At 49.2% G+C, this 10,403-nt stretch overlaps 1 protein-coding gene across 1 annotated transcript in view; it reads left to right on the top strand.

Annotated features, from left to right (window-relative positions):
* Positions 1-3,061, top strand: part of MRPS11 (mitochondrial ribosomal protein S11) — a gene marked incomplete at its 5' end in the record, with an annotated part of 3,515 nt that extends 454 nt beyond the window's left edge. The window contains 3 exons of the mRNA XM_010177947.1: positions 798-927; positions 2,352-2,417; positions 2,850-3,061. Coding sequence (XP_010176249.1) covers positions 798-927; positions 2,352-2,417; positions 2,850-2,957 — 304 coding nt within the window. The remainder of the gene's footprint in view (positions 1-797; positions 928-2,351; positions 2,418-2,849) is intronic.
* Between the last annotated feature and the right edge of the window lie 7,342 nt (positions 3,062-10,403).

Below are 10,403 nucleotides of genomic sequence, written 5' to 3'. Positions count from 1 at the left end.
GGCTCAAAGGAAAAAAAGTCAGAGGAGTGGTGTTCATGACTGGGAAGATAATACTGAATCCAAACCTCAGTGCTGTTCAGGAAGCATAACTGTCCTTATAGCATCTTTAACAGCAGTGAGATTGTTACTACACATTTTGACAACGTTCTGATATGAATAATTAGATGCTGATGGCTTTCATGGCAGGTAACTTCCAGCCCTCCGCTCTAGCACTGTTGCTGTACAGCTGTTGAAAAAACTGTCATGTTCTCCATGAGAGATTGTTGTGTTTCATTTGGCTTTCATGGCAGGTAACTTCCAGCCCTCTGCTCTAGCACTATTGCTGTACAGCTGTTGAAAAAATTGTCATGGTCTCTGTGAGAGATTGTTGTGTTTCACTAGTGATCCCTAATGTGATATTTTACTGTTTCTTAAAGCTCTTTCAAGTTGTATAAATGTTTTATAGAGTTTTTTTAATAAACAGAAGAATTAAAATGCTCACAGTGAGAAGGCTGAGCGGTATCTGAGGTATTCCTGGATAAAGCATATCTTATCCAGAAAGGCTCTGCCACCTCACTCAGATTCTCTAGGGTCATCTAGAAGGTCACTGCGGGGAGGTCTCTGCTTGTGTCAGTGGGATACCTCAAAAGAGAGTGCAGATTTAGGGTGAGACTTTAGATTTTTAGGTGCAGATTTTAGCTTAGAGAAGGGAGATGGGAGTTCTGTGGTGTGCTGTGCCAGTAAGCTGAGTGAGAAGAAACTGGAGAACGAAGCTGTGTTCTAGCTTGTTTCTTTCTTTTGCCCCTCTCTTTCTGTAGCACCCACGTCCACGTGGTCAGCTTTGACAACAGGCCCTTTGCCCGAACCTCCTGTGGCACAGAAGGCTTCCAGAACGCCAAGAAGGGGACTGCCATCGCGGCACAGACTGCAGCCATGGCAGCAGCAGTGGTGAGTCCACACTGATCACTGTCACCCTCCCAGAGGGACAGCATCCCCCCCACTGCCTTGGGTACACACCTCACTGGTCAGCAGCAGTCCTGAGCTCTGTTCCTTAGCGCTCCAGCAGCACACTGCTGTGCACTGACAGTTTCCCTGGCTTCATCTGACACGCTGTGCACCTTCACACAGACAAAGTGTGTTCAAAACAGCAGCTGAAAGTGCTCAGAGGGTCAGCTTAGCTGTGACTGGGAAATGTGAACGTGGAGCCTATCCTTTCCTAGCTCCAGTTTGCATAGCTCCTTTTTTCTACCTATCTGCCAGGCATTGTGGAAATGTAGCCCCTGAATCAGCAGCAGTTCAATTTTTGCACTGTGGGGAACTGAGAAGTGGCTGTAATTACTGGCTGAATGTTTTATATTTCCTCTGTGCCACAGGAGAACTGAGCTGCTGCCAGCAGTTCCAGTCAGAGAAAGTGATGCACATGGAGTTTCCAGCTCCATACAGTTTACTGTAATTGTTCCTAAAAAAAAACCAAAACCCACATGTAGGTGTCCAGGTGGCAGGAGAAGATGAGACTGGCTGTGTCATGGTCCTCATTACAGCAGAATGAGGCAAGGTTAAACTGAAAATCCTCATCCTAAATTAGGTGGAACTCGCTCCAGCCTTTCATGTCGGAGGTGTTTGGTGCCACTGCTGGCCAGCAGCTTATGGTGGTTGACTCAGAGGAACAGAAGATCATCTCCACTATTAATCTGTGCTCATGGGAGCCTCATAATAGCTGCGTAGCTGTGCTTGGCCAGATTTATTCTGTAACTGTTAAAGTTGTTAGTACATTAATTGCATCAGAACTCAGAGAGCGAGAGGCCCAGAGGAGCTCCATCCACGTGGTGGCAGCACCGCTATGCTCTGCAGCAGGTGGTTTTCATTTTCAATTTGCAAGCCCGTAGAATTTTTGCACTGAAGGTTTGGACTCCTGCACAGCAAATATAAAGCTTGTCTGCTTTTCTCATTTACCCTCTAGAAGGAATCCACTGATCACAGGAGAGAAGTCACTGCATCAGAGAAGGGGAAGACAGCTTTGAGTTAGCCCTTGTTAGTTCCTTGCCAGTTCAGTCATGTATCCATGGATGTGTCATTTTCTGCCCTGGCTTTAGGTCACAGATGGTTTGATCATAAAGCTTTCTCTGTGTGCAGAGTTAACAGCCTGGCACAGACGTTCTCCTGAAACCACCGTGGCTGTATCCAGACCTTTCCTCCTAGTGTCTTTGCACAATAATCCCCATGTTTGTCTCCTGTATCCATTACTACCTACTCTTTGTTTCTACTTGGAAGAATATTGTGATAGTGGGTCAAAAGGGGATGAAAGACTCCAGGAGAGCCAGAGCAGCAGTAGTTCAATCAAAGAGAACACTCACCAGTCACTCTTTTCACAGAAAGCACGTGGGAAGGGCGTCTTGCACGTACGAGTCATGGTGAAAGGACTGGGACCAGGACGCAAAGTAGGTGTCAGAGTTTCTTCTCATATTTTTCTTTCTCAGGTGTCATCCAAGTTTTTTAAATCCAGGCTGCTCTAGTGACCATACCTGTTAACTTGTTTTTTCTGAAGGTGATGTAAAGAATTCATCACTCAAGTGCCTAGTAATGAAGTTTTAGAATCATTAGAATAATACAGCAGAATAGAAGCTGTATTTGGGACTTTTTTTTCCAACTAAAGTAGGAAGATTGCTGGGCACACTGATGAGAGGACTGGATCAGACAGGTTTAAACTGGGTTTTCTGGTACAAATTACTTAAGATAATTACAAAGTAGAACCATTGGAATAAGTTCATTTTTGGATGGGAGATCAAACTGTTTTCCCCTGAGCTTTTTCCCCCTCCTCTGTTGTTCAATGTGTTCATAACAGTGTGACATCTGCCGTCTTGTTCTTCCAGGCTGCCATCAAGGGTTTGACCATGGGAGGTTTGGAGATCATCTCCATCACCGACAACACCCCAGTTCCACACAACGGCTGCCGCCCGCGGAAAGCCAGGCGCATGTGAGAGGGGAGTCAGAAGAGACACACAACTTCCAACATCGGTTCATACAACAGGGACTCGGTTGAATGTTGCTCCTGTGACAGATTCTGAAAAGCCACCCTCCATGGAAATACTTGCTGGGGGAAGCTTGAAGAAGTGAGACCATCCTGGGCCTTAAACACCCAGGTGGTAGAAGCTGGTGGTAAAAGCAGGAGTCCGTGCACTCCCTTAGCGGGAAGCTTCTCATGTACAGAGTTTGTTGATTAAAATGTTGGTGTTTTGACAGCCGTTCCTGCTGCGTTCCCAGAAGTATTTTGGGTCATTATTGCCTCTCGACTGCTTTCTTCCTCTTACCACCATATGTGGCTCTTGTCTAGCCCTCAGTGTTGTTATGCCCTTGTTAGGAGGAAGGGGAGCTTGAGGTCTAAATCTCCTTCTAGTCATCTGTAGTAAACAACCACATGGGGTCACGTCATCTTCCTTCTCTCTTCCTCTCACTGCATACCTTTGGAAACAAGGCACGGGGGTAACGCTTCCCCTTCCCCCTGGCTTGCAGAGCTTAGTGTGCTGGGCAAGAGGCAGCTCCCCCTCCTCGCACAGCATGGAGCACTGGAGTCTGGATCCGTTTTTGGCAAGGATCTGTTGCAGTGCTTTGTTTCTCCCAAGCTGGAGCTGGCCTGGCAGCGCTATTGGCAAATGGAAAATGCAATCCTTCTAAAGGGGCTGGGATCTTGCCAGTTTCAATGCTTGCCATCTCTTTAGTCCCACCTCGTGCACTACAAACTGGATTTTCTGGGGTCCTGGGTAAAGCAGGCAGGGGGTGAGTAGGCCTGAGGAACAATGAAATGCTGCCAAGGAGCTTTAAAACACTTAAGTCTTGAACTGTACCTCTGTATATCCACAGGCAGCATGAGCTTGTCATGGATCTGTGATGTATTATTGCTGTCCCAGCTCCATTCAGAGAGAATTTCTGTCAAGCAAATATGTTTGAGGCTCTCTGGAGCATTAACCAGGGAAGATGACAGCAGTAACTGACTACAGGATTGATTTCCTGGATGGCAGAGGCACCTGCCTAGTAAAGGGCAGCTCCTTGAAATCCACACGGCCAGAGAAGCCCTGGCCCTACACAGCATATGCTGGGCAAATATGTCACCTGTAAACAGACTGTATTTTGGTGCAGCCAGCGGTTCTATCACAAACCCAGAATCTTCCTTTCTGTTATTTCTCTTTCTGTCGTTCCTCCTTAGTTTCTTAAATTGCATAATTAACTATTCTCTTCCTCTTTAGAGAAAGGCTACCATGGCAACAAGGCAGTGAACCTCCTTCATGGGGCTGAATGGCACACGGCAGGTTTTGAAAGAAATCAGCCTGCTTAGAAGAGCCTGTTGAGTTGCATTTGACAGAAGAGAAGAAAGCAGGACTCGGATAAATCCCCTACCTTACTCCAACTGTCTGGATGTGAATAGAGGGTAGGTTATCTTAAAGGGAAGCTCCTTGAGCTGTCACAGATTTGACAGTGCAGAAGAAAGGTTCTTCCATAGATGTTTGACACGCTGGAAGAGCTTCCTGCTTGCTCCAGAAATACAACTGAGCTTCTAATGACTTCACATTCCTCTTTTTAAGGAGAAGATACTAGGTCAGCTTTAAACTGCAGAGATTAACTCTTGAGTATCCAGGCAGATAGCTGGGGAAGGCACAATGTGTGAACAGCGACGTGCCTTACAGCAAGGCTGCACTGGTTTCTGTGTCAAGCACAGCGACCAGCCCTGAGAAAGGAGGAGCACCAGTCCCTGCTGGCAGGCGTGTCAGCGATGTACTGTCTAACACCATGAGAAAACCAAACACTACCATTCTCTACCACAAGCTGCTCATTACATCAATGCAGCAGAAGTGCCCACGTCAGATAAAAATGACAGAACAAATTGAAAAATAAGATTGGGAAGAGATTTGCGGCCCTTCCGAAATTCAGGGAAGAGTAGGTGGATGACTTGGGTTGGGATGACAAATCTTTGTCTTAATCCAGACTTAGAACCAAGGCTGTGCCCTTTGTAAAGGCCACTCCTTAACACTCCTGGTTACTGAGCATTTGTGAACATTTTCTGAAGTCTAACAATACACCACCACTGCTCATACAGCGAGAAGTTTTATCTCCCTGTCTGCACTGCCTAGTTCTGGTACCTGCCCCTCCTTCTTCCTCCAACTGATATTTTTATAGCACTCTGAGCTGGACAGAAGAGCCCGACACTTCTCCATGCTTCAGTGCTGGATCTGTACAGTCTCATGCAGTATTTGTCTTCCAAACCCCCAGCTCCACATACCTTCCCTGAGCTCTCCAGCACAGTGATTCAGTTGCACAGCTTTTCACTGAAGTCACATTTTCCACCCACCTTCTCTCCTGCCCTGAGGGAGCACCCCCAAAGCCACGTCCTACCTAGATGCTCAGCCTGAGCTGTTTATTCTGCAGCATATCCCGGGCCTCTGGGGCAGTTGTCCGTGACGTGGGAGAGCTCAGCTACACAAAGCAAGTTCTCCCACCTCATGCAAGGCCTCAGTCACTCCTTCCTGCACATGCTATATGGTGAAAGAAATCTTAAAACTCTTTATTGTTGTTCATCTTGCAGGGAATTAATAGACAGCAATAGTACTTAATGATTTCCTGACTCTTCAGATGAAACTATTAATTAAGGGCCTGGTTTTAGTCAGCCACTGGTGTTTACTGGTTCTAATTGCTTTTCTTGGCGCCTGGGTGGAATACTGTTTTCTGCTGGCTCAGGTTCCTCCTGAGCAGCAATTACTTCACTTGTCAGTAGCACAGCCACAGCATTAGCACTCTCATTAGGGTCACATCCACTCCCTTTAGGCTTCCCCATTGCTTTGGGACATTTTTCTCTCCTAACTTTTGATTCCCTGCTCTCAAAGAAGCTTTTTTCTGTGAAACAAGCTCAGAAGCTGCTGCTGACCACAAAGCTTCATCCTGGTTCAACCTTGGCCTTCCTGGGGTTTTGCCCTCCATTTTAAAATACCACCCGGCCCTTTCTCCATCGCACAGGGGGTGAAACACAAAACAGATTTACAGATAAAATGCTGCTTCAGGTCTGTTTACCCCTTAATGAGTGTTATACCACCATGGGGAGTGAGAGACTAACTCAGTTACGCTTCCCTCAGACACGGATGGCACCTCGTGGCTTGGAAAAATAGCCCCCGGCCTTCTCCCTAATAGTATTTTATTCTGCAAAGAGGAATTACTTCCCTGTCCCCAGCAACAAGGACTTTCTACCAAGGGCTGCAGCTTGATCTGCTGAATTAGTGATTTACTATTTCTTACATGAGCATCTCAGTGACAAGAGTCAGGCAGCCAATTTCGATTCCTTTGTGAGATTCAATTAAGCCATTAATTAAGTGATGTCAGTGTCCTTTAACACCTGACTGTATACACAAGCGAGGAGAAGGGGACAGACCCTACAGTGCTAATAAACTGTAGCAGCAGGGGGGGTTCACCACAGCCCAGCTGTAGCTGTTGGGGACATCTGTGCAGGTATTGCCGGCTTTCCCGCTGCTGTGGGAATACCTGGCTCGAAACGTGCACAAAGCGGGTCGGTGAGTAGGTGTTTATAACCCTAAAACACCCCTCGGGAGCTTTTGAGAAGAGACAGTTCAAGTCAGGTTATGTTTTTCCACTCAAGACTTTGGCAGATAATCACGGTGTTGCTTTCATGCCTGGCGTCCCTGCCTGGCCCCTCTTCCCCCTCCCAGCTGCTCCTCCAACCTCAGCCCATGACCTCTCAGACCAAAAAGAGATCAAGGACTCTCAGATTGTTTTTGTGCTTTTCCTATATTCTACTCTCCCCTCAAGAGGCATAAATGGGTACTCAACAGCAGTGGGAACTGCTCAAAGGTTTTACTAATGAACTGCCTAATAGCATCCAAGTTTCTGTGCTGATGGTGAAGCGGGGCTGTAGGGTCCTTTTGGGGAGGTGCAGAAGGGAGCCAAGCCTCAATGCTATTCCCTTTTTTTTTTGAAACCACTCATGCCTCCTCTGCTGTGCTCTCCAAGCTCCCCCTGCTCTAGTGCCACTTGGCGGGGTCCTTGCCATTCTCTGGAGCACCTAACTCACTTGCTACGCCCACGTCTACTGAGAGTCGGAGGCTGTGCACAGATCTGGGACCTGGACCCAAACCTCTCAGCAGCAACAGAGCCCCAACAGCCACTGCCTGGGACAGTGCTCCCTACAGCAGCTTCACAGCTTCCTCTTCTAGAGAAAGGAGGTGGAAAGGAGAAGGGGTTGGGTGCGAGGGGCTGAATGCTGAGCGAGGATGCAGGCAATGAAAAGATGGATCGGGAAAGGGAGAGAACAGGGAGGCAAAAAATGCAGGAAGAGAAAGTACAACATTAAAACCACCCTTTCCTAAGGCTAAAATCTCTCATCTGGTGGTCCAAGGGTCAGCACAGATGAGAAGGGTGCAGGGAAGGGCTCTCCCACAGCAGATGTGCTTCACGATCAGGTAGATGCACTCCCCTTTGCTGTTCTCCCAGCCAGACCTCCACATCAGAAGCACAAGGCTCTCTGGGCAAAAGACAGATGCATATTTCATCCCCCAGACACTCATCTCCAGCCCCTTCAGCAGGTCCCAAGATTAAATGGTGAAACAGGACTCATCTCCTCACGCAGCAGCCTGCAGGCAAACAACTTGCTCTCCTAATTGCCAGCCATGGCTCTCACACAGCCCCTTGCCAACACCTAGATGCTGCCTTTCATTTTGCTCCTGCCAAATCCCCAGAAGTAAACTATCAATTTCCTGAGCTGCCAGGGTCAAACCGACCAAGGAATCCAAATGAATTTAGATGGGCCAACCCTCTGGGCTTCTCTATAATGCCAACAGTCAGGAAGCAGCTTGCTCCAGCGCTGGGAGATGCTCTGAAATGATCTGCCCTTGGACACGGTTGTACAACCAGCCCTGTTTACCAAAATCCCTGCCAGAGAAGCAGTGCAGCTGGCTGGGGAGATCCCCTTCCTAGTGATCCTGCAGCCAAAAGCAGCAGCGCTGTCACCAAAGGGACAGCGTAAAACTGGGACAAAGCCTGCTGTGTCTTGAGCTGCACAGCAGAGCTGCTCTCCCCAGCCTTTATCGGAGTCAGCCATCTCCTCCAAATCTGAGCCCTCTCTGGGGAAGAAGACAGCGTGGGCAGAGCCGTTGTCTGGGGGGGATAAGGGATAGGAGGCAGGACGAGGAGAGATTAACTCAGACTTTGCTGCCCAAAGCCAGATGGGCTGCACTGCACAATTGTGCTGTCGACGCGACATTTGTCTGCCCTATGTTACAGGAGACCTTGTTTGGCTGCCAGCTGCCCCTTCTCCTTTACAAAGAGGGATTTTACCAGCATTAAGGACTCACCCGTCAGGGCTGAACCAGTGACCTACCTACGCTGCTGCAGGTATCAGCACAACTAATCTAAACCTTACCCTGACCTCGGGACTAGCCCCAAAAAAATAGGGCAGCAGCAATGAAAACCATCCTTGACAGGCAGAGATGTGAGAGCGTGCACTGGCTCTGCGACGGGGGCCGTGCTGGTGTTTCAGGAGGGGTGTCCCACCGTGGGGACAGTGCCAACGCTGCAAGATCCCACAGGATGGGGGTTCAGCCCACTAGCACGGGCCAGGGCTCCTTGCCAGTTGCTGCAGGGATGCCAGTGCCCCTCATCTCTCCAAACTCACCATTTGAACCGTTTTCCCCCCGAATCGGTCGCTGGGCGCAGCAAGGCCGTTTCCATGTGGATGGCTGTTTCTCCCCGTTGCCATGGCAACAGCACTGGGCGCCAGCAGGCTGGAGAGTGAGGACCATATCTCCCCGGTGCTCACCAAGGGCAGCGGGTACATCTAATCCAGCATCGCTCCATTTTACGCCTTTGAGGAGCACTGAGGAGCTATCAAATGACCAGCTCGGCAGCAGCGAGCAGTCGCTCAGAGGGATGCGGTGCTGCCTGCTGTTCTTATTAACATCCTAAAATCACATTGAACAGCGGCTGGACAGCTCTGGCGGGGCTTCCCTGCCACCTGCCTGGCTCTTGCCCTCCTTGTCCCCTTGCACATCCAGTCCCACACATCTCCTGGCTCCAGCACCTCTAGGGCTGGGCTGTCCTCCATCCCAGCTCAGGCCTGGGGTTGGATGTCAGCACCGCCAGCACATCCTCACCAGTCCCATCCAAGGTAACCAGAAGCTGCTGCCCAGTGCATCAGACATGGGGATGGAGAGAGTGTGCTGGGCCATCCACCTCTCTCTTGTACTGCTCTGCATCCCTACCTGAAGCTGTCACAACGTACCTGGATGGAGGAAGGACACTGGCAGGTGAGAGGGCAAACCTGGGAAAGAGCAGCTTCCAGAGGAGCTCAGTGAGTCCACCGGGCAAAGCCAGGGCTGCTTTGGCCCATGCTTGGCATGTTGCAAAGCGACTGGGGAGAAAGGAAGAGGAGGACAGCCATGGAGAGTAGAAACAACATGTTCCTGGCTTTAAAAAGGCTGAATTCAAACTAGTTCTGTCACCCACAGAAAATAAACTTCTCCAAAAGCTCCAGTTCATACCTGGACAAAGCAGAATGCAGAAGATGCTGGGGGCTTTGAAGTGTTACCCACAACTTTCCATTGCCTTGTTGCATTTTCTGTAGGATTTTCTTCCACAGTGGCCAAATGTTGTGGTGCTCCTCCTGTAGCAGAGCTCCCCTGGGAGGCACCTCTCCCTGTGGTCGTCCTCCTCCCTCTGGCTTGCCAAGGGCACTGGGCACCCACTGAGCATCTCCTTGCCACGCTTCTCTAAAACTGTCCTCAAATTTGCAGGTGTACTTGGCATCCTCACAAAACTGAGAACAGACAGCAATCACCCCACTAGCAAACTGCAACAGCTAGAAGGGGCTCTAAGAAAGGATTTGACTTCTGGGAGGAAAGAAACAAGAGACGTGGTAAAAAATGACCTTTGCACAAATGCAGCAAAGCCCCTGGGCTTGTACAATGTTCCTCACTCCTCGTTAAGCAAACGAGGGCCACCGTGCTACCCAGACGCTGCAGCACAGCCCTAAGGAGCTGTAACTAGGGACGCTGTGCCACTCTTCAGCTCTCCTCACAGGCAGGACCATGGTAGTCACCCACAAATTACCAGTTTCCAGACTGCTAGTCTAAAAACGGTGCGGTATTTTTATGTCAAAACATCAAGAAAAGAATGTGCAAATCGGGGTTTTTCCCACATGGGTATTTTTCTGAGAAGTCATTTCCTTACACAGTAAGTACAGCTCTTCCCTCAGAGAAACAAAGGCAAAGCAGACCTTAACCAGCAAACGGGTCTGGCAGGGGATGCTGCTGCCTGATGAGCAGTCAGCCTCGTGGGTAGGTAGTGCCAGGCTGTTACTGCTACAAGGACTGACTTTGCACAGCTCAACCCACGTCCTCCACAGCTCTGGATCAAGGGAAAAAGAAAAAAAT

This window comes from Antrostomus carolinensis, unplaced genomic scaffold (genome assembly GCF_000700745.2).
Source record: "Antrostomus carolinensis isolate BGI_N321 unplaced genomic scaffold, ASM70074v2 scaffold28661, whole genome shotgun sequence".
NCBI lineage: Eukaryota > Metazoa > Chordata > Aves > Caprimulgiformes > Caprimulgidae > Antrostomus > Antrostomus carolinensis.
Note: the sequence above shows the minus strand (reverse complement) of the source record. Positions and strands in the feature narration are given on the sequence as shown.